General features: G+C 42.8%; 1 protein-coding gene across 7 annotated transcripts; it reads left to right on the top strand.

Moving 5' to 3' along the window:
• The first annotated feature begins 3142 nt into the window (after positions 1–3142).
• CNR1 (cannabinoid receptor 1) lies at positions 3143–24089 on the top strand. Of its 7 annotated transcripts, none has more exons than XM_021545717.3 (4): positions 3143–3159; positions 11224–11316; positions 11762–11818; positions 16543–24089. In XM_021545717.3, the coding sequence occupies exon 4, from the start codon at positions 16604–16606 to the stop codon at positions 18023–18025; it is 1422 nt and encodes a 473-aa protein (XP_021401392.1). In that variant the 5' UTR covers positions 3143–3159; positions 11224–11316; positions 11762–11818; positions 16543–16603; the 3' UTR covers positions 18026–24089. The 7 variants fall into 7 exon arrangements, with proteins under 7 accessions (XP_021401392.1, XP_021401368.1, XP_021401384.1 ...); XM_021545709.4 differs by lacking the exon at positions 3143–3159 and adding an exon at positions 3829–4027; XM_021545670.4 differs by lacking the exon at positions 3143–3159 and adding an exon at positions 4347–4967.
• The last annotated feature ends 560 nt before the right edge of the window (positions 24090–24649 follow it).

The following is a 24649-nucleotide window of genomic DNA, read 5'->3' as shown; positions in this document are numbered from 1 at the left end:
CCTATGGATGAGGAGAGAAAAGTGAGCAAGGCCTCTGAGTTTATATGAGGCAGCAGGAGGAAACACTCTTGACAAGAAATGATGGAGAAATCCTGAAAGTAGTTATGGTGCTGCAGGGTGTACAAAACAAGGAAGCAAGTGATCTTTCTGAGATAACCAAAACATCTAACCTGATTGTTGTACAGATTTTTTCAAAGTAAATCATCCAGGTCTCATAATGTATCTCTGATCAACCTAAATAGATAAATAAAAAGCTTAATGGATGAATGACAACGTTCCTGAAGTGGCAAAGTTAATTTTTCATAAAAATATAAAATAAAAGTATTGGGGAAAAAAAAAAAAATCTGACTGAGAAGGCAAGAATTTGCAATTTACAAAGAGCATAGGATCAGCTGGATTATCTCATCTGTTACCCTCTTGCCTCTTCTTCCTGAAATAAGAACTGAAGGAAATCCCAGTTGCAATATGTCGTGGTTTAACCCCAGCCAGCAACTAAGCACCACACAGCTGCTCACTTACTCCCTGCCCCCAGAGGTACGAGAAAGAGAGTTTGGGGGGGAAAAAAAGCAAAATTCATGGGTTGAAATACACACAGTTTAATAAGACAGAAAATGAAGGGGGGGGAATGGATTTACAAAACAAGTGATGCATAATAATAACAGCAGTACAAATAACAATGCAACTGGAGTACACAAAACCAGTGATACACAATGCAATTGCTGACCACCTGCTGACTGATGCCCAGCCAATCTCTGAGCAGTAACCCCCAGGCAGCTTTCTCCCCAGTTTACAAAATGAGCATGACATCAGAGAGTGTGGAATATCCCTTTGGCCAGTTCAGGTCAGCTGCCCTGGCTCCATGTCCTCCCTGCTTCTTTTGCCCCCAGTCTACACACAGGTGAGAAGCCAAGAGCTCCTTGACTTAGTGTAAACACTCCATTGAAACAATTAAAACATCAGTGTGTTATCAACACAATTCTCATACTAAATCCAAAGCACAGCAGTGCACCAGCTACTAGGAAGAGAATTGACTTTATGACAGCCCAAATCAGGAGAAAATAGTACCTGGGGTGGTCAGTCATGCACTTTAAAAGGCAGCTGGGTTCTGGAATTCCATCATGTGGTTGAGAGGCCAGCAAAATTCAGTTACTCTTGTTTCACTAGGTGTTTGCAGTTTAAAATTTTGCTCCAAACCAGAATAGCAGAATTCTTACCTTGAGAAAGCTGTGGAAAACATTAATTTCAGGTTGACGGTAATAAGTGATTTGTTGATGGTAATAAGCTTTCCAAATTTTTGTATTATTTTGCAATATATAATATAAAATGAAATATTTTGAAACCAAAACTCATTTTGAAGCAAGAAATTGAAACATTTAGCTTGGAAATGTCACAACGAGACATTCCCACACTGTCAGAACATCCCTCTACCACTTACTCTTTTTTAAATGACATTTTCAGTGCAACCAACACAAGTTTGCAAAGCATTTCAGCTTTGACAAGGTTGCATTTTCCAGTGGAAAGCCACTTTTTCAAAGGTTTTCAAACCAGCTCCACTGGGAACAGACATCACAGGATTGCAACATTTCCTTTGCAAAATTGCAAATTTGAAAGCAGGATCCTGGAAGAGGGGCTGGGGTGTATAAGACTTTAGGCATCCCAGGGTGCCCCATGGTTATGAAGGTTGAGAACTAGCTGCTTGAATAACTTCTGGCTACCCATATATCTTGTCTCCTGTTGAACTTGTAGGCCGAACAAGCAGTAGCAACTGTGCAGGACTGTAAGGGGGAAAAACCCTCAATATGTGGCCATGGCTACATGTTTAACCCTGCAATGTCCTTCTCTACCATGCAAGTTGAGAAGTGATGGAAAGAAGGATTATCCCAAGACTGGAGTAATGTTCAGTTCAGGATGGGAATCTTTAGCAAGCCAAAAATGTGGAGGTAGGATAAACAGTACAACATTCCTTTAAATTCCCTCAGCAAGCTGATTTTGATCTGGTAATGTCCACTTGATGTGACTTGCAAAGGGGATGTGTCCCTCCACAAACATGGAAGAAAAGGTTATCTTGGTAGGTTCACATTGAAAGTAAAAGTACTCAATATTTTCAATAAATTAAAGTCTTAGTCCTCTGAGAAGTCAGTACTTTCTGAAATGCACAGCTAAAGAAAAATCTGATCTGATTTAACACAGTCCTAAATAAAGTTCTTTTTACTTTCCACCACTTCCAAAATGACCAGGCAGACGAACTAATACCAGAAACTCAAGCTGGGCACAAATGAGTTGGCCTTTTTTTCCCCTTCCACTTTTCTCACATGGAGTGCCATTTGAAATTATCTCCTTTCTTGTTAATTTAACGATTACCATCAGAAAGAGCCAGTGGCTGAAAAATTATAGTCAGTAATTATGATCTCACAGACTCACTCTGGGACTCGATGCAGGGAAAACACTGTATTCTGAGAATGAGGCTGTGCTTCTCGGCAGATGCACTTTGGTGGATGGAACCTGGAGGTTTTGGTTGCCTCAGATCTTGGGGGCCCAGCTTGAGAAGCCTTCAGGAGGAAGAGTCTCTGCAAGATGGCAGGCATATATTGAATTGGACACCCCTAAAATACAGCCACCTGAAACCTTTGATCATCACTTGTGAAGAGCTGAGTGCTTTTCAAACCTGATAAACAAGGAGAATCACATATTCCTCCTCTGTGTGTGGTTGAACCAGTTCAGGTAAATGGTAGATGGACCAGTTAATGTCTTTAGACACTATGTCAAACTATAAATATTTATCATGTTTCAGTATTAATTCGTGTGAAGACAAATACATATGTATGACACTGCAGAGGCAGAACCACGCGATCAAAGCCAGCTAGATATTACAGTGTTTAAGAACTGGCTGCTGAATAAAGCTCAGCTTTCCAGTTATGCCCATTGCCTGCCCACCTTTGGAGCCATTTCGCCCCCCAGAGATGAGGGAATCCCCATCACTTCTGAGGGCTGCCATGACGGCTGTCGTGTAAGCCCGAAAACACCGAAGGCGGGACTAGGGTAGCGAGAAAAATGGAAATAAAAGTATGTCAAAACGCTGGTGTTCCACAGGAAACACTGGGACGGGGAAAGGACGCCCCACGAGGGCAGCCACAGCCGCCAACTTCCGCAGTCCCCTGGGTGCGCCAAGCCCGCGGTCCCGGAGCGAGAGCGGCGCGGGTCCCCGCTGTCCCCGCGCGGTGCGGGCGGGCGGCGGGGCCGTGCCGGGTCCCCGCGGCGGGGATGCGCCGTCCGCCCCCCCGGGCCGGAGGAGGCGCTGCCTTCCACATTGGCCGGGGGCCGGCGCGCCGCCTCCCCCGGCCCCGCTCCCCGCGCCCGGCCGGGGGGCGCGGCGGCGGAGCGCCGGCACGACGGGGCTCACGGCCGGGCGGCGCCCACGGCCGGCGGGGCGCGGCCCGACACGGACCCGCTCTCCGCCGCCCGCCCCTGCGGCGCTCCCCGATGTTCCTGTGTCCCTCCCCCGGGGCGAAGTTTGGCCAGCGCCGCCTGTCCGCCCCGGTGCTGCCAGGGCCGGGACAAAAGGCACACACTGACACGTGATGGGCGCCGGGCTTCATAAATGGGACCGGAGCGGGGCGGAAGGCGGGGGGGACGCAGCGGCGGCGTGTGCCGGAGCCACGCCGGGCGCCCGGCGGCTCCTGCGCTGCCTCCCCGCGCCGAGGCGGCGGCGGGCGGAGGCGGCGGAGGAGGGGGCGGGCGGGCGGCACATGGAGCGGCGGCGGCGGCGGCAGGGCGGCGGAGCCCGGCGTGCCGCCTGAGCAGGGCGAGCGAGGGCGGCGGTGGTCGGAGAGGAGGCGCCGAGGGGAGGGAAGCGAAGAAGGGGAGGCAGCCGGGGGGAGAAGTCTCCCACCTCCTCCTTCCCCTCACCGGCACCGCCTCCTCGGCGCTCCCCAGTGCTGGGGTGCCCGGGTGGGGCGGCGCTCCCGCTCCCTGCCGGGGGTCGGCGCGGCCGGAGCAGGCGGGGAGCGCGGCCGGTGCCGTGTGGAGGGTAAGGACGGCGCGGGCGGGGAGGGGGCAGGGGAGGGCGGCGGGTGCCCCCCGGTCGGGGGCCAGGGACCCGTCGTCCCCCTCAAAGTTTGTTGGCGGCGTGGGTGGGAGGGGGGGTTTTCGGGGAATGACACCGCCTGCCCCGACGGCGGAACGGGCGGAGGGGAGGCGGCTGCCTGCGGAGCATCCCTCTCCGTGACCCGCCGCTGCGTCCCGCGGCGATCGCGGCGGCGGCGCCGGGCACCGCGCGGGTCTCGCCTCTGCCCCGGGCACGGCCCCGCGCCGCCGCCTCGGGCGGCTGGGGCCAGCGGGAGGGAGCCCGGGGCCATCCGGGAAAAGCCGGTGGTCCGGGGAGCGCGGTTCGGCTCCGCAAGCCCGGCCGGAGGAGGGGGAACCCGGCGGCCGAGGGGAGCCGGCTGCGGGCGGGGGTGCGGGCGGCTGGTGGCCTTATGGTTAACACGCGTCTGTTCTTCTGTGCGCGGAGCCGGTAGCCTCCCGGGCTCCCACAGGACCTTATCTGACATCGGAGGTTTTTTCTCTCGTCCTGACCCGCTGCTGATATACAGCGGGTGGCATTCAGCCCGGCTTTCCTGTGCACTTTTCCTCTCAAAACTCTGTCTTTGAGGCTGTAACCGAAATAAAAGGCGGTTCGCAATTTTGCGCGCAATGATGTTCCGTTAAAAAAATGTCACTTAGTCGTCCAGCATCCTCGGAATATCAGTAGGGTTTGTTGGTTGGTTTGTTTTTGTCTGAAATTTGGAAGTCTGGGGGGGAAAGAGCTGAAAAAGAGTGAGCCTTTTAAACTTCATGCAGCGTTTGTCATGTGAAATCTTCATCTGTTGAGAAATAATTTTGAGTATACCAGAAGGGCTTATTTCAAATGGGCATCTTTTTGTCTCAAAGACGTCTGCAAATCTCCATTGAGAATACCCCTGGATGAGGTATGTACCAAGCCTTTGGCAGGAGAGAGCTCATTACTGTGATTGCAGTTTGATTAAGTAAAATGGTGTCAGAAGATGAAATCCATAGTTTTCCTTCTTTCTCTAAAATTGTCATCACTGTTATTTTATGTATGACAGCAAATTAAAATATGAAGAGTTTTGGCACATGTTTTCGGGTTTTTTTTCAGAAGATAAAGGGACATACATAACGTAGAGTCAGATAGCAAAATTCTCCTTGAATATCTGCTAGGGTTAAAAAAGAAAAAAAACCAAAACCAGTGTAGCTTTTTGAACCTGCTAAAGGTGTAGTATTTTTTTCCCTTTTTTCTTAGATGCATCGTGTTGTTTTCATTGTTATTGTTCACCCTTTCTTAAAGGAATATGGCATTCTCTGCTGGGGGTGGCATTGCTGTTAAGGCGAAGAATCAGAGCAATACTGAATATGATATTTAATAACAAAATGTACAGCATGGCAAAAATTACTTGACTGTGCTTAATTATTTTTGTATTATACCTCATATCAACCACTAGCATGTTTTTCCTTCTCAAGAACAGAAAAAAGCCCTGTGACTATAGCAGGAATATTTATTATGCAGGCAGAGTTTATTAAATCAGTCATAAAAGAAATGAACGTAACACCTTTAAACAGTTCAGAAGATGAATGTGTAATTCCTGATTTGCTTGAGGTTAAAATTAGCTTTGTAGCAACGAGTAACAGCTTTGCTTTATTAGCTGTTGATCGTTGGAGTAAGAGGCAGAACCATTTGAATAAAACCATTTTAAAGCAGAATTCATAAAAACAATAATTGTTTTAGTGAGCCAGCAGGCACCTATTGCCAGAAGGGGAAAAAAAAGTTGGCTAGGTGAAGAAATTGACTTATTTGATGAGAATTTAGCTCGTTGACCATTCTGTGACACCTAAACTCAACGGGAAGGAATCAAAATACCTATAAAACTCAAGGTGAAGGTGGAAGCAGGTTGTAGGATTGCGAGGATGAGCCGGTGGATGCCTTTGATCCTGGCTGTTGTTCTTTGATGAATGATGTGAGCTCAGTTGCATAAAGGACCCCGTTAAAGGCTTTCATGCACTGTTGAAGGACTGACAGGTCTTAACCAATGCAAACCTTTCTTTAACTTCCCCTATTACAAGTTTTTGATTGGGCAGCAGAAGTTTAGAAAGAAATAACTTATTTTTTTCTTTTTTTTTAAAGCCATTTTTGACTTTCAGCCTTTAATGTGGCCATCTCAAAATGCTTTCATCCCACTGGGAATTTTGGTGCTGAAAATGCTACGCACTAAGAGAGGGAGAAGCTGTCATGGTTTTCTTTTCTTTTGAGTTGAGGTGAGGTAGGTGAGGAGACTAAGAATTCAAACTCGTATATTAGTTTAGGATTGCCCAAGATTTTTATGAATGCATTGCCATTCTTAATTCTACAGGTCTCATGCACTGTCTTCCACTCACCTAGTTTCTCTAATTCTGCATGGTTTAAATGAAAATTACTGTTACTTTTCAAATGCAAACTTTCTGACCTCTGTAGTCATACAGTCACCTACCTAGGCATCTGCAGAATTCATTTTTCTCAATGGTGATTGTTCTTAATTTCTTTCCAGATGTCTACTTTGTCTTTATGTGACAGTCCTCATGAAAAAGTAATTTTTTTTTTTTTTGCTGCAATTTCTGAAATAGTTTAGGCTAAGTAACATGATGAATGTTCTACAAAACCACTCATTGACCGTTTTGTTGAGAATTTGGAGATTTTTTTTTTTTTAGCAGCAAATTCACAGTCTGCTGATGATTTAAAATTCATACTGTGGGCGACCCTAACACTGGGATTTGGCCAAGTTCAAAGCAGCTATGCAGATGGACACACAAGACAGAAGGCAGAGGGAAATAGACCCTTTTAATCATAACAAGGCTGCTCTTGTTTTCTTATCTGCAGTGGAAATGCATGCAAGTCCCTTGTACCTAAATGCAAGCTTGCAAATGTGCCAGAATAGGCAGCAAGAGCATTTGTTATTAATGCAAAGTTAAAAATGTGACAACCTGTCTTCTCAGTACTGCTCTGTATGTCTCCATTTCTAGACTGGCACTGTACTGCTGCCAAAAGTGCACATCCCATCACTGCTGGTGGGATAAGGATACCCCCACAAAACTCACACCCTTTGAAAGTGTGTGGCTTTGTTAATGACTGCTGAAACCAGCTATGACCTGTCCTTTTGAAATGGCTATAAAGACTTATAAATCAATTTCTTGTTAGAAAGAACTTTTTTTTTTTCCCTTTTTCCCGAAGGTGCCATTGTTGCCCGTGAAAAATGATTGGGTTTGCAACATAAGGTCGGAGCACATTTTATTCTGCCATTTGTGCCTCATGCAGGGGCATTATGGTGATGTACACCCCAAGCTTGGTTCTGCCTCTCTTCAGTAGGAACATCCTTTCTTGGTGAAACGGGCCACATCCAAATTATAGGCAAAATAGGTATTTCGTTACAGTGAATGTTAGTATGGTGTTCGCTTCTTATACCTTGGCTGGACTGTTGGTGAAAGTGGATGTTTTATGCAATTCAGATGTATTGTTTGTGTAGATTGAGGCTAGATGGCATCAAATAGTGCCTCGTCCTGCGTTAACCTCTTTTATGGCAATTATGTATTCTTAAGAAAGATGTGTTTACTTACTACAAAGTACTGAGCAGGAGCAGGTCTGTACTGTCAATTCTCTTTCAGCCCTCACTGGAGTAGTTTCCATCTTTCTGCATTGTAGGAAATATTTCAAAGTTCATGTTTAGGATCTTGAGGGGCTACCACCTTCCTGTTCTCCTGAGTATGTGAAACATGCTCTCAGAAATCACTGTTCTTAGTTAGTTGTACCTTTGTTCTAAGGAGTGCAGCACTGAAGTCCACACATGCCTGGAATATTAGGTGACATATGTATATATACATGCAAAATAACTTTTGCAGGATCTCAGTGACAAATATATTATTTTTAGATTCTTGGTTTTAGCCAGAAAAAGCTGTGTATATAAGGGGATTCAGAAGGATGTTCAGCAATCATCTTGCTTATATTTTTTGTACCTACACTTGTCTGCGTGTACTCTAGCACTTGAAATTTGGGTTTATGCATGACATACTGTAGGGTTTGTGAGACTTCAGTTATTCCTCTAGGCATGTGGTTTTTTTTGTTTATGTCTATTTGTAAGTTTATGCATAGAGGTATACCTATATATATAAAGTCATAACTCATCCCTTAGTATATTTTAGCTATTTTTCCAAGTCTGATATAATATTGGTTGGAGTCTCTCCACAATTTGTTGTTCTGCTACTTGGATATCAAATTATACTGTAATTCTTTTTCACTTCTCCTCTTCCCTCCCTCTCTTCTTTTTTTAAAAAAAGAAAAGCATCTGCATATTTCAAAGACATACACCATTGCCAAGCAATCTGGTGTAGTGGCTTAATATGCTGGCAAATAATTTCAGAAGTTATTTGTGTGTGTGAAGGCAGTATATTTGAATATCATTATATTGTGAATGTAACTATGCAAACAGTTATCTGAGCTTATTTAAACCTTAGGAAAGGCCAGACAGCTCCAGAAATGAAAAAATGGTTTTCATTTTTTAATTGGGAGTGGTTATTTTTGTCCGTTGTTAATGCTGGTGGCACGGGACATCATGGTTGCCAAAAGCCTTTTTGTCCTAGCTTCTGAGTATTGTCAATACCTGATGGCCTAAAGAAAGTCTGCAGGAGAGGCAGACTCTGGAAGACTCAGGTAGAAGGGATGTTGCTTTGCAATGTGTTGCTGGTCTTTTGTGAACTAACTTTTTGCCATTGCCTGTGAACCTCTTTTTCACTTCTGGTGTGTTTGTCCACCATATGGGTCACTCAGTGGCTCCATTTGAGCACTCTCTTCCTTTCCACCTTTGAAGTCTGTATCCTGAATGTTATTTTCCTTAAGTAGTTTGATTTTTGTTAATGTCCCTGGCCAAATTTGCTCAGCTAACATCTGAACGTCCCCAGCCTGGTCGCAATTTTCATTGTGTACAGTGCTCTCTTTTTCTTTGACCTTACCAAGGATGGCTTCTCAGAGCCCTTTGCATCTTTCTTCGTCATTTGAATACAGATCAGAAATGGACTTTCAAAAGAGCAAGTCATTGCCTGTAGAGCAAGCAGTGGATCTGTTCTTTCTTTATGGTGAGATCTGAAAAATCCCACTAGCTTTATCTTTAAGCTTATGGAGGTGTCGCTGAAGTTCGCACAGCTCAGAAGAGGAGGGAGGCTTTCTCTTGTGAATTTTCTTCTCCACCTGATCTGCTTTCCTCCAGCCTATCACAAAGGCAATTCTCTTTCTCTAAAATCTGTATCCCTGCCTCACTGAGGAACTTCAATTTGGGTCTTCCGTTCTTACCTTTCTCCATTCTCCACTTTGTTCCTGTCTCACCTGGAGATGGCTTATTCCCAGTATAAGGACAGTAGTTACCTTTCCTCTCTCTTAGCAATCCCTACCACACCAATAACTTAACCCACATTACTATTGCTCTCGGCATCTCCTTGCTATCTCATGATTTCTTTAATTAAAACTTGTTACAGCTGGTTTGTTGAGGGGGTATGAGAAGGCAGACGTATACTCTGTGCAGTTTATGAGAATTCTCCCTGGAGCCTGATGTTTTTGCTATCTTTCTCTCTCTAAACCTTACTCTTTTAATAAAGTTCACTAATATTTTGTCCTGTAACAACTTTGTGACCTTCTGTGTTCTGTTCTGGCCATTGCATGGAAGCTATTTTCTCTTTTCTGGAAGTGGTTCTCTCTCTCTCTCTCTCTCTCTCTCTCTTTCTTCCTAATAAATGTGGCTTTTCTCCAGTTTTATCCTCTAGATGTTACATTCTTCTGGAGACCTTTAGCATTTAGCATCCATTGGATCCTGGTCTTTTATGTCCTGCTCTGTTGTTTCAAATTACTTCTCTCCCTTGAACTACACGTTGTGTACTAAGCTGCCATTTCTTCTAGGCACTTCCAGGAGATTGAGTGTTCAGCCCTTATCTCTTTTGCACCTGGCTGGTCTTCCCTGTCCCCATTTAACATTTATGTCAATTCTGCTCAGCAATAAGTGCGTGCACCTTTTGGCATTAAAGATGGCTAGAGAAGAGGCTGGAAATGACAAGATTTCTGTTGTAATTTTAAAATTTGAGATGAACTCTTTTGTGAAATACTTTGAGAGTTCAAAATTAACCAGCTTCCACTCACTTTTCTTCAATTTTCTTTAAAATGTAAGTACCACGGCATTATATCTAACTTTTCATATTATCTGTTCATTCTGCTTTATTGGAAAAGAAGAATAGAATGTCCTTTATTGGAAACTAGTCCCTAAACTGGAGCTGATTTTAAGCAAGTAACCAGGTCACGATTGCTTCACTGTTTCCTTTCATCTGAGTCTTTCATACTCAGCAAAACCCCTCATCCTCTTTCAAAATTATATCTTTAGATGAAATTAAGACAATATGAAGTAAACTGGGAAAGATCTTTACAGTTTTAAAATAACCATCTGCCTTCCATCCCTTCTCCCAAAAGCTGGGCAAAGCAGGTAGCTCTAGTTTCCTGTAAATGTGATCCTGGTGGTCCCCTTGGCTGGTTTGTGACTTCAGTACTTCATCTTGTCTACAACTTGGTAGGAAATGTATTGTATAAAGGATTGTATTTTACAAGCTGAGGAGTTTTGGGTGACCTCAGGAGTTCTAGAGATTTTTCACAGGCAGACGGGGCAGCTGCCCTCACTCTTCCTCCTCTGCATCTCTGTGGGATGCAGGAGGTGCATTCTTGGTTTGCTTAATTCAGAGGAAAGGCTTCAAGCTACGCCTCTCATCAGGCATGTACCCTGCATCTTGGATATCAGTTGGTGTCTTTATTTCTGGATGTTTAGCTCTCAATCCAACTCGAACAGTTCAGAGCTGGGCAGCAGGATGTAGAGTTTGCCAGCACGTTCACCTGGCTCACAGAGTGCAAGGTTTTGGTCCTTCCCCTGCACCTGAAGGAACAGGACTTCAGCCTTGCTTTCAAACCTCAATGATGTTAGACACATGTATATGCTCTGGCTCTTTGGGATGTAAGGTGCAGCCTCCTTTTCTCTGTACCTGCAAATCACCTGTGCTCAAACTGATACACACATCCCACCAACTTTGAGTGGAGGAAATAATACTATTTCCTTTAGAAATATTGTCCATCACTAATTAACACCCTGTTTTCCCCCTTGTTTTGTTTTTGTTCAGGTTGTCAGCTGCTGGATGCTGGGGGGTGTCACATAGGAGCTATTTGCCCACAAATTGGAACAGCCCAGCCCTTATCCTGCTAGTGTGCAAACGGTATGTTAATTAACACAAATAACCATGTAGCTGTGCCTTCTTGCTAATTAAGGTTCAACTTGCCAAAGATAAGATCATGTTACATAAGAACAAAATTGGGTTCATTACTTGCCTGCCCTAGTTTACCCCATAGCTGATAGTGCCTTGCTGTATCTAGAAGATAACATCCCTAATTTGCTCCTCTCCTAGCGTCTGTGCTCTTTCCTGACCCCTCACACAGAGAGAATTCTGACTGAAATGAATGCTAGTTTTCCTGAATTAGGAGTGACAGCATATTTGCCATTTTTAGCCTAGGAGTAGCACAGTTTTGGAGATGGAGTAGTAAACCAGTAAATAGGATAGTGGTAACATTGCCTTTGCATTCTTCTCAACTTGTGTTTTTCCTTACTTGGTGTTACTGAGTCTGAGAGTGCCATTTCTCAGTCTGCACATTTTTTTCTCCAAGGCTTGGAAACCTTGTTCTGTCCTCGAAGCTGTATTGTCCATCACCATATGGGATAAGGTAATTATTAGCTATATAAATTTTCACTTTATAGGACAGTTCTAATTCTGGAGGCCAGCAGTTACCATGGTAGATCTCATTTCTCTCACAGTTTTACAGCTGACTGCATATGAGTGTAAATTACTGCTGTTTCTTCTGTGGTAGTACTTTGTGGACCCAGTTTGGGAGTAGTCCCAGTTACTGGTCACTATGCAAACTTATCAGAAGATAATGCTCTTCTTTGAATGACTTAGAACCTTATAAGCTACAAGGGAGGAGAGTGTATTTGTATATTTTTATGCATTCAGAATTGTTTGAATTCTTCCTACTTGTCCTTTAGCCTGTTCTTAATTAACTAGGATTATCATAGAAGAAATGTATAGACACACAGATCAAAATATTTTCTAAAGTGTAATCCAGAAATGTTTGATTGTGGATTTCCCTTTCTTGTTTTGATTCCTTTTCTTGCAATGTCAACATTTCTGCAGCTATCGGTATCATCATTGTATTGCTCGTAATTACTTCTGAGGAAGAGCATAAATACTCACTCCTTCTATTCAGGCTATTAAAGTTGCTTTATCAATCATGCTGTTTTGAAAATTGTAACAAATTCAGCTCTTTTCCAGTTCTCCTTCTACCTTAGAACAGCAGGAGAAGATAGGTAATGGGATTTTAATGAAGTCATGTACTTGTTCCCCAAGTGAACTGGTATTGTGGACCAACAAGAAGTCTGGAGGAGGTATAATTCTCCCGTTGTCCTTGATGATGAGTTACCAGCATCTTTTAAGGCTAAATGTAACCACACAGTGGAGGGCACTGGTAAAGCTTGCCCCCTCAACTCTTCACTAATTCTTTCACTTTGAAGGCAGAACCATACAAAGTTGTGTCTGCAGCCTTCAAGTGATGCTTAACAGCTCATGTGTTTGATTCCTGGTGAAGTAGTTAGGGGAGAAGGGCCGAAGGAAGTTGAACGCGTGTTGCTGCAGACAACTAAGCCGGGAGTTTGTCAAAGCCACTCCATCTAGTGGCAGTCACTTTGCACAGCTGGTCTGGCAGTGCCCATCCACAGCTGCTGGATGATGGGAGAAAGGTCTAAAATGGTGCTCAGCTATGACTGTTCTGGTCTGGTCTTCAGATAAAAGATCCTTGAAGTTCTTCTCTGTTGTTTAATTCTCATCTGCAATCATAATTCAGTACTTACTGTGAATTGCTGCATGCAGTTGTGGAAATACACAAAAAATGTTGAGTGCCAGTATCGGTGCAGCCTCTCCGTTTCAGTCTTTTAAAAGCTGTTTTAAAAATGAATGAGGCAGTTGAGCTGAGAGCTTTAAAAACTCAAAGAAGCTGGAAGAGTGTATCCTGGCAGGGCAGGAGAGTTCTTGGCAGAGCAGGAATGCTCTCCCTTACTGCCACTCTGCCTATGAGGGGAGCTTTCTGCAGCATACAGCTGTCACTCCAGCCCCAGGGAGAGAGGATGAACCTGTGTGGAGGACAATTCTTCCCTGTGGAAGCTCTGAGAAGCCAGAGTGGCTCCTGGAGTATTTCATGTGGAGATGGTCATGGCTCTTGGGCAGGTTAGGTTTGGATTGTGTTGAGGCCAGCTGCAAAGAGCAGTGTGGCTGCATGGTGTGCTGCCTGCTCGCCACTCCAGATTTGTACAGAAATGCCCAAAGCCAAAATGTGTGCGGCACTGGCACTGCTTCTTTCACTATCTTTTCTTTTTATGATAAATTGTGCAACACCTGTGACCTGATATCTGCAGTGCCAAAGATCCAGTCTTCTTTTCACCAGACAGCTATGGAAAACCTCACTGATCTCTTCAGTGCATTTTAGTAGCGAGCTTGTACCGGGATAAGCTAGTATCTAAATTAAAATAAATGAATTTCCTGTAAAGTGTAATTCCAGATCAGGCAAATGGTTGTTTTACTGCAACTTTAATAAAAATCAGCTGCAGCTTGAATAGGTGCATGCACACATACTGCTAGAAATTTCCAATTAGGATATTCCCAGCAGCAAACAAAACCAAAATTAATGTTAGCAGCATCCCCCAAAGCCTAAACTACACTACTAATGAACTCTCAAGTACTCTAAAAGAAAACTCTCTTTGCAGAGACAATAAGGTGAAAATTACTGTAATAATCTCAATGTTAAAATACAGAGGAAAAAAAATCATTGGCATTCGAAGTAAGACTTGCCTCTCTCGATCCCATTAACAATGTTAGCATAGCATATGCATGCATAGTGATATTGTCACATAACTCACTGCCACCTTCAAAAGAGCACACAAGAATTCGTGTTCTTTCATTTGTATTTCAAATAAAGGTAGGGGTTGCATAGCACCTAATTCGGAGAAAGTCTGTACCTGACATGACTCCAGCAGGGATCAGCTACCTCATAACAATTTGTTTGTCTTTCTAGCACAAGTGCTCAGTTGAATACAATTTATGAAGCTTTCCTCAGATGTAATCTTCTCGACATGGAGCTGTGGCTTTACTCATTAAAGTGGTTCTTTTCTGTCAAAAATAAGCTTGAATAGCAGAGGATGCCACAGCAATCTTGACATATGTATAGAACTACTTTTTTATTTAATATTTTCCGGTAGTTTTCAAATTAATAAGACATTTTTCACTTCCGGTTGTAAAATGGTGTTACAAGCCAAGCTTAAAGTTGCCAAACTTCACCCAAAGCAGATTTATCAGCAGAGTCATCTTTGTAGCATGTAACATCTGCATATTCTCTAGGAACAGCTATAAAACAGAAAAGTACCTTCCATATTAGATGATTGCTGTTCATTTTTAATGTCACTCAGTAACATGTCCCTCCCTCACTGCTCACGCCCTTAAAATTAAATTCCTTAATACTGTCTGTCTGTCTAATAATTATTTGCTTAGCAAACTGTGTCTGCAAAAGCTGACTCAGCCAGTATATTTTGTGTGTTGCAACTATCCCGGTAAGGCTTGTTTGCACTCATACTTTTTTGCAGAATTGGAGTTGCAGTGTCTTCTGAAGGTCTAAGTTCATATATTCCCTTTAATACTCAATGTCCAGACCTGCTTAATAAAAGGTAGGACTTTAAAGAGCTATGGAAAAAGTCTTGAGCGTTCACATGCTATAAGGACAGTATAAATATATCATCAGCCAAGTGATCTCTGCTTCTTTGTAAATGCTCATGATTTCATGTATTTTTGAGTACTGCTGTTGTTGCAGAGAGGCATTCTTTTCTTCTTTCCTATAGTTTTCATGGGAAAAGAGAACAGTGGTACCTACTGTGCATGACTTCTCTTTAGGAGTTGGGGTAATCAGTACTCTGGTTTTGTCAGATGAACTCTTCTAGCCTTTCTGACCATTTATTGTCAGTTGTGTAAATTGAACAGTTTAAGTCAGTACAAGCCTATGTATTGGCATCTATGATTTCTTGAGTGCAACGATTTCCTCCATACTAAAAACAAGAAGAAGCTTGGTTTGCTCCTGTTGCTGATTAATCATCGGGATGTCTCATAGCAGATGTGGAATATTTGTAGCCCACAAAATGTGATTCTGGCTCTTATTTGTATTCAGATCACTCTTATCCATTGAGGTGGTGGAAGGGGGCCCTAAAGCAGATGTTCAATCCATATTCAAAGCATTTTCTTTTGGCAAAGTAATATAAAGGAGTACAGCATACCAAGATCTGTAAGACTTGTCTTATAGGTTGATGCATGCTCATGGGCTGATGGGGTCCTCTCCCAAGGGAATCCTGACTAGTTGTTCTCCACAACTAGTGAACATCCGTGAGCAAAGGCTGTACTTGACAGATCTCAGAGACTGCTGGCTACTTGGGGACCTTCTGCTGGGTCCCCCCAGTGTTGGAGGGGACAATGTTTTTGAGGGGGTACAAGTTACATTGCAATGCTTCTTGCAGAAGCAGTAGCTCCTGGTTTGTTTTGCCTGGAATTTTGGCCACTGCTTAAATTTGGTGCCGTGTTTATCTAGGCAAACTTGAACTGCCCTGACTGAGGCACTGATTCTCTCACTGACATAGTGCAGCTGGTCACCTTGCCTAAAACTGAGAGCTGGGTAACAGCTGGGTAACCCACCTCACTTATATTGCTCAAACATCCCAGTACCTTAGTTTGCTTAGGAGAAGGAAGGAATAATCTTTGTCTATGAGTGTAATGAATCTATATATTTATTGATCAAATACCTTGCTAATAAATTTACAGTAGCAAATTCAGTATGTTAATAGACCTCGGATTGCCATAGCAGGAAAGGTAAGAATCTAGAGGCATACTGGGTGAACTGTGAGTGCATGGCTCTGTCCCTCTTGCCTTTCTGTTAATTTTTCAAAACCCTCAAGGTGGTGACTCAGTTTAGTGCTGCTCCCACAGTGGCACTTGGTATTATCTAAATGAAGCAAGCCCAAGGAATATTGGTCTGAAAGGTGCTTTGCAATCAGAAGCTGAGAAAAATATCTTTCTGGTAGAGCAGCTCATAAAGTTTTGATAAGAAATGAAAATTTCTTTCCTGTGAAACAATTCCCTGTGTCTCTGTTTTTCACGTTGCTTCTTAGTGTAATTCAGTTTTAATGAAATCCAGGTGATTTCTCTCTTAAGTGCTCAACCCACCCTGATTTCCCACAGTGGCAAAGTTAGAACTGTACTGAATACCAGAGAAGGGTTGATTTTGTTTGACACAGTTCAGCTAAGTTGTCTGAGGAGTTTGACTCCCTGTTTATGTTAATGAAGTCTGATCTTTTCCCCGTACAGGGCTTCCTCTGATGCATTTTTCCATCCTCCGAGTATCTCTGAAACCAACAAGACTGGGGTTATGAAGTCAATTCTAGATGGCCTCGCAGATACAACTTTCCGAACAATCACGACAGATCTCCTTTACGTGGGCTCCAACGATATCCAGTACGAAGACATGAAAGGCGACATGGCATCCAAGCTGGGGTATTACCCCCAGAAGTTCCCTCTTTCTTCCTTCAGGGGTGATCCTTTCCAAGAAAAAATGACTGGAGGAGATGATTCCCTGTTGAGCATTATTCCCTCAGAGCAGGTCAACATCACAGAGTTTTACAACAAGTCCCTGTCCACTTTTAAGGAAAATGAGGAGAATATACAGTGCGGGGAGAACTTTATGGATATGGAGTGTTTTATGATACTGAACCCCAGCCAGCAGCTGGCCATCGCTGTGCTGTCGCTCACCCTGGGCACCTTCACAGTCCTAGAGAACCTCCTCGTCCTGTGCGTTATCCTCCACTCCCGAAGCCTCCGGTGTAGACCCTCCTACCACTTCATCGGCAGCCTAGCTGTGGCCGATCTCCTGGGCAGTGTGATTTTTGTCTACAGTTTTGTGGATTTCCATGTTTTCCACCGGAAGGATAGCCCCAACGTCTTCTTGTTCAAACTGGGTGGAGTTACAGCCTCTTTCACCGCCTCTGTAGGTAGCCTTTTCCTCACGGCAATAGACCGGTACATCTCTATACACAGGCCGCTAGCTTATAAAAGGATTGTTACCCGACCAAAGGCTGTCGTAGCATTTTGTGTGATGTGGACCATCGCTATCGTAATAGCCGTTCTTCCTCTGCTCGGCTGGAACTGCAAAAAGCTCAACTCTGTTTGTTCGGACATATTCCCTCTCATCGATGAGACGTACCTGATGTTCTGGATCGGGGTCACCAGCATCCTCTTGTTGTTCATTGTCTATGCCTACATGTACATTCTGTGGAAGGCTCACAGCCACGCTGTTCGCATGTTGCAGCGAGGCACGCAGAAAAGCATAATCATTCAGTCGACGGAGGATGGTAAGGTACAGATCACTAGACCCGATCAAACTCGTATGGACATCAGGTTAGCCAAAACCTTGGTCCTTATCCTAGTTGTTCTAATCATATGCTGGGGCCCTCTCCTTGCCATCATGGTGTACGATGTCTTTGGGAAAATGAACAAGCTCATCAAGACTATCTTTGCCTTCTGTAGCATGCTCTGTTTGCTGAATTCAACAGTGAATCCCATCATCTACGCTCTGAGGAGCAAGGACTTGCGACACGCCTTCCGCAGCATGTTCCCCACCTGCGAAGGGACCGCGCAGCCCCTGGATAACAGCATGGAGTCTGACTGCCAGCACAAACACGCCAACAACGCGGGGAACGTGCACAGGGCTGCCGAGAGCTGCATTAAGAGCACAGTTAAGATTGCCAAAGTTACCATGTCTGTCTCCACAGACACAACTGCTGAAGCGTTGTAAGTCAGAGACTTCTCAGTGTTTGGAAAAAGGAGTTTAAGTTTAAAAACAAAATTTAAAAATCAAAAAGAAAACCAAACCCATGGCTTAACGTGTTTGTACCTTCCTGTAATATTTTTTGGTTTGTCATTGTAAACTGAGCAATGATTGTGTTAAGAGCATTACCATCAGCCGGTTCTTCAGGTTTTACAATTAGGGATTCTAGCTAAATTTTCACAAGTTTTTCTCAAAAGCTGTTTACTGAATAATACTGTTTCCTGAAAGAGGACAGACAAAATACCAGATTAGCAATCGTTCCTTTGGGGGTGTGAAGAATTGTGAAATCTAATTGAAAAATAATGCGTCCTAAACCAATACCATCAAATAAGAAAAAAAGCCTTGTAATCACGCTGTTCATTTCAATGTGAAATGTATTTCATGTCTGTAAGTAATAGGAGTTTTTGAATTTTTCCAAAAGCAGCAGTGCTGAGTTTAGAGGTTTTGTAAAACGTGTTGTGTCCCGTGAATTGTGTGCTGTTTTATTATGTGTTATTGATATTTGTCTGATTAAACAAAGTGATAAGGTAGAATTCCGTGGAAATAACGTGAAACGTGATATGTAAACCCCATTGAAAACACTTACTGTATTTCAAGAATTCCTATGAGACATTTTGGAAGTTTTACACTTTTAGTGGTCTTCTGTGGACTTAGAGGAGAGGCTTTGTGTTCTACTAAAATTATTTCCCCACTACCTTTTACTTTCATATGCATATGAGACTTAACAGCAACAGAGGAATAGAGGAGGAATGTGGGAAAGGAATGCACTGGTTCAGACTTTTAAATACCACTGCGTTTATACAGAAGGATTATTTTTGGTTGCACAGACTACTGCCCTGCTCTTGGGCGTTGCCTGAATATGAGTACTGAAAAGCAAAGGTTCTGGATATTTGGCTCCTTTAACAGGCATCTGTTTTAAGCCATGTGCTGGTGTTGGACCACTGAAGACAGCCTGTGTCAGACTCAATGTACGATGTTACCACTGTGCAGTCAATGTATACTTGAAGCGTGTCACATTCCTGTATCCCAGGTCTAAACAGATTCAGAGTCTGAGATGCCAAACTCTCGTCTTCACTAATAGAGGAGGAAATATTGTCAGACTTAGACATTTTCTTATTGTGTGAGCGTGTATATAAATAAATATCTCTGTGTGTGTACATATGTGTGTGTGTGTGTGTGTGTGTGTGTGTGTGTGTAAGTATTCTAACCAGTGTGAGTCATGGTAGCATAGCTAAGATAGGACACTACGACCAAATGTAACTGTATTTCTTGTTGCACGCTTTGCACACAAATCCTGTTTCTAAAATTGAGTTCTTCCAATTGGATTACTGGTGAAAGTACCATATTAAGAACATCTTGATCCACGCTGAAGTGTGTATCCATGTGCTAGAGGAAGCAACCATTCAGTTGCACTTGAGAATAAAGGGAGAGATAGCGAGCATGGAATGAGCCTGCATTGACAAATGCTGCAGGTGTTGATGGTGGGCCTGAAGATTGAGGAAGCCAGGAGTAAATTGTAGTTTGTTTTAATGTTGTGAGTATTCAAATCTGATCGCTTGCATTGAGGTGCATCTCTCTGAAACCACTGACAAGGTTTGACACTACCAGGAAGAAGTTACTGAAGGAAAATAGTGACTCTGTTCCATGGTGGGACAGTTTCTGCAGCCTGTGACTGTCACAAGGAACATGCTACCAGATAGTCTTTGCAGCATGGATATTCTGTGATTCTCTTCTGAGTCATAAGGTCTGGGATCCTCTACACTGCTGCCATGGTTTTTCAGACTGTTTCCTCACCCTGCTGTCAGATTTCTACCAAAATAGTTGAAAACACAGCTTGGTCCTTTAGCTGCCTGGCACTTAATGAAGCAGGGGTGACTTTCTCTGTGACACAGGGCAAGTGGAGCCAAATCCAGACTGCCCTGCCGCCCATCCTTGTGCTTCAGTAGGGAGAGAAGGGGGTGATAGCTCCAGGTCTCTGGCTCCCTTAGTGCAGGCCAGAGCAGCTGGCTGAACAAACACCCAGCTCCTTCCAGCCAGTGGCTCTGTGGGGCTGCACATGGCTCCAAGTTTAGGCTTGGTGAGGGATGGCATGTTTTAAAGATAAGATTGGACCAGGTGAGATGCTGAGCAACAGCTGGAAGAGTCAGGGGTACTTTCCTTGTCCATCCACCTCCCCTACAGCTTATCTGTGTAATGGGACAGGGCACCACGCTCTCAGGGGGCCCACTGCAGTCAGCCAAAACCAGTGGATTGCAGAGGATTCCTGGAGGATGTAAAGTCCTCCTGAAAGATTCTTTCTTACGTCTAGGTCTAGTCCGTCCTAAAGCAGTCCTCTTAGAGGAGTGGGGGAAAGCCCATTTGAAATGTTAAGGGTATTTTAAGAGCCATTTTTGAAACTGTCTTCTTGTGAATTAAATGCAAACTTTGTGGAGTTTTGTTGTGCATTCAAGTTCTAAATTTTATGATAAATCATGGGACAATGGGGCTGTCTTGGCACTTCACTTGGTGCTTACTGATATAATAAGAAATAGCATTCTGTGAAATGTTATTGTCTATCATCAGTATCTTCATTTGCATAATAAGTTTTTCTAAAGCTCTGGGAACTGCATTGGTTCACTTAGAACCATTTATTAAAGAGTTGGCAACAATTTCCTTACATGTTGCACACTAAGTAGAACTGTTCTTTCATTACAAAAATCTGTTGCCGTTCCAAGGTAATCTGTACTTACACTTCAGCTTTAGGTATTCCTAATTTGCAGTTGGCTACCTTCACTTAGTGATAGCACAGCCAAATGACACTGTTCCACAGCCACCCACACAATCATCATCATCATCATCATCATCATCATCCACCCACCACCTCTAGCTGCAGTTACATGTGTATTTACCAACTCCAAGTGTCACGTATGTACTGAGAAGACCATCTATGTCATACGTGTGCAGAGTTAGATTCTCGACAGTCTAATTGTATATTTGTATGATACAATCTCCTCAGTGCTGTGCAATCACTATCCACATCTTGCACTGGCCTTTTGATGAAAATTTTAGTGTGTCTGTTGTGAGATAGACAGCACATTCTACCTGCTGTTATTGGGCTGAATGTATGTAAATAAGTGATTAAAAAAAAAGTCATCTGTACAAGCAGTGGCCTAAAAAGTCTGTAATTGTAGGCTAGGAACATTGTTGAAGTTGCTGTGACATCTCAACTACTACCTTTGAATAAACTGTTGACAGGGTCTCTTGGGATGCTGTTTCACAGTGAAAGGAAAATTTTTCCTTGTGATTATATTAGGTAAAGAAATCAGATTACCTGAGATTTTTATTTCCAGTGTTTCAAAGTGGAGAACATAACTCTTTATTGTCTGTAAATCTAACATTATTACTTCCTCCTAGAAGAATATTGTATCATTAGATGTTTGTTTGAGCTGGTAACATTCTTGCAAATGTTGCAATATTTTTCATTAGCGACCTGTATAATAGTTTGTACACAAGTACTGTTCAGATTGTCATGAAAAGTAGCTTTGATCATTTACTTACCAGTAGCAGAATAGTATTTCTGTAAGATTTCCAGTGTATTCCTACCATATCATATTTTATTTCTATAATGTAATTAAACTGTTATTTATTCAAGGAGAAAAAGTATTCCTCTGTTTTTTTGTTTTCCAAATTTTGAGATAACTGAGGAAGCCACGTGATGATGCTGCCTCATCCCACGATCTGGTACTCTACGTTTTGTTTATAAGTTTGTCTGTCAGATTCTGAAACAGCTGCTTAAACAACCTGACAACAGGTTGTCAAGCTTTGTGGGTTTTAATTGTATGTTGATATGTTTGAAGGAGGAGGTAGATCATATATTTTATATTTGTGTATCCAGTACTATGGAGACGAGAGAAATGACAGTTCAAACTGCATCTCCTGTTTCATTATGTAGGCAATTTCCCCTTTCCTCAGTATTAGCCAAAATGCAATAAATTCCTTTTGCCTTCCTCAGATGCATGTTAGCTCAAAGATATCACATGAAGACAAACCCATATACTTCAGAAAAACAAAACACAAAAGAACAGAAGAAAGGAATACAAATTAAAATAGTGCTGCCAGCAGCAGTGCTGACCTAAATTAGTTATTGGGGGTTGTAAATGTAATCAAAGATTTGAGACAAAGAGTTAGTCTAGTTTTGGCCTGTGCCAGTGGGGACAGAGTTGATGGGTGTAGGGAGTGGATGATGAAATGGCCCAGGAGGGATTCAGTGAAGCTGTGCAGAGAGAGCAGGCTCAGCCGTGCCACTGCCTATGAATCACATTAAAGTGCTCCCACTGCTGCTCATCCACATATGAAAGGAAGGGTTGAAAAAGCCCACTAAATGCTGTAGAAAGGTCCCTGCCTATTTCAGAGGATCAGTTTTCCATGTGACTTAATCTCAGATTCACGTTACTTGGGCAATTTTCCTTCTTCACATCTGTGGTTTGAAAACATCCTTAGGGGATAAAGTGAGCACGTCACAGAATCGTGGAATCGTTTAGGTTGGAAAAGACCTCTAGGGATCATCAAGTCCAAACATGAACCTCACTCTGCCAAGGCTTGGGATCATGGTTGTGTCACAATATTTTTACTTTTAAAAATTGGGTCAGTGGTGAATTGAGAAAGTCTTGGCAAAGCAGAAGCAACTAGAAATAAAAGATTAGCTCTTAATCTAATATTTAACTGTATAGTACATTTAAATTAAATCTGAATATTTTTGCTAAAAGCTGTCACTTTAAAGCAGCCAGGAGAAAATTTCCTCTGTATTTCCATGGTCATTGGAAAACAAGGGTTATGCTGCCACAAACCAACAGCTCCTCTTGACAGAAACATCCGGCTGTATTTATAAGTCTGTTCTGATCAACACAAGAGGAAATAATGACAACTTTCCAAGCAACTGTTTTCCTGCACTATACCAGCTCAGGAAGCATGCGGGCAAACGTGCTGTCATTGTTTGAGCCCTTCACATTAGCATCTCTTATTGTTTCTGCGTTTCTGACAGCTGTTTTAAGTCACAATATCATCATGCACACACATCAAGAAAACATCTTCAGTTTCTTGGGTTTCTTATTGGGTTGGGTTTTTTAAATGTTTTGTCTTCAATGAAATCCAGCTTCAGCTTGTTGTAAAATTAAATCATCATATGAGGGAACAGTTTATAATAGAAGAGAAAAAAATTTTCCTGTGTTTAAGAAAGCATGGGATGGGGAGGGTATCTGACAGTTTAGAATATGTGTCTTCCTCCGTTCTGTTTTTGTCCCTTGGTCTTTTTAGGTAATTGATTTAAAGAATTTTCTTTAAATAGCAGTACAAAATATGAAGCACAATTGCCTTTAACAGAACTCCTTTAATATGAGCAGCCATCTAATACTGATCTTTGAAGTTCAGTTAGGAGAAAAAGTGATAATGAGCCCAAGGTAATCTTCATGATGAGGTATGACATGTCCTAGTATTGCTTTCCAATAAATCATCTTTCATATTTAGAGCAGCACTCACTTTAATGCTAAAGCATTTTAAGGTATTGAATCCTGTCTCAATAAAGTCCCTCAGAATTTTTATTGACTTCAGCAGAAATTATATTTTACTCCAGGTTTTTGAACTATCAGTGTGCATTTGGAAAGTGCAATTTTATACTCCAGTGTATTTGCATTTTCACTGACATTAAAACAAAGATGGAACAGAATAAATAACAGCCTCTATATTCATTGGGGATTTTTACCACCAAGAAAATCTATTTTGAGTTTTGGTGGGTCAATGCAGAATCATAAAGTCTGGCAGGAGTTCAATGGACTTGTCATGTGAGTGAAAAAATGTATTTATCCATATGTGTGCAGATGAGGTGCAGAACATCATGAACGAATCTGCTCTCAGTAATGCTGACAGAGTTGCTTCCTGGCTGCTTTCACTGGTGCTGTTTTGATGCTGCTTTCTTTCCTTCTCACATTTGTGTATGCATCGTGAAAAAGGCCACACACGTTCAAAATCTTTCCCCAAAATAAAGAGCATCTCTACATTTTTTTTTGTTTTATTTTAATTATATTAATAATATTTATTCATTATTATGGGAAGCAATGTCACAACTACTGTTTCCATGAAAAGGAAGCCTCTCCTGCCATTTGAAGCTTTGAAGCTGTATCTAGATGGATCAAGTCCTAACATTGTTACATGAACCATTTCTCCTTTTTCCATGTGGAACTCATAAATCCTTCCAGGGCTCAGCACAACAGGGATACTCCTCTTTCCATCTAACTGAAGAGAGGGATAAGGAAAGGGAGCTGGAAACTCCTTGGTCCTTGTTTGTGCCAGGCTGTTCCTGGAGCTGCTGTGTGCATAATGCTGTGAGGGTCTCTGGGGACTTCCCCATGCTGACTGTTCCCACCAGAAAGGTGGTTGCTGTGACCTGGCTGGCAGCAGAAAACACATCCAGAGGGGTGAAGAATCATCTTTGGTTGAAACTCTGAAGAGAAAGGATTTAAGACTTTGCAGTGTAATGAATCAGAGATGGGGATCTGCTGTGTGTCATTTCTTCCTTACAGAACAAGGATTAAGGGTATCATTTTAATAGAGGAATAT

This window comes from Lonchura striata, chromosome 3 (genome assembly GCF_050655825.1).
Source record: "Lonchura striata isolate lonStrDom1 chromosome 3, ASM5065582v1, whole genome shotgun sequence".
Classification (NCBI taxonomy): domain Eukaryota; kingdom Metazoa; phylum Chordata; class Aves; order Passeriformes; family Estrildidae; genus Lonchura; species Lonchura striata.
This window is presented reverse-complemented; position numbering and strand designations above follow the sequence as displayed.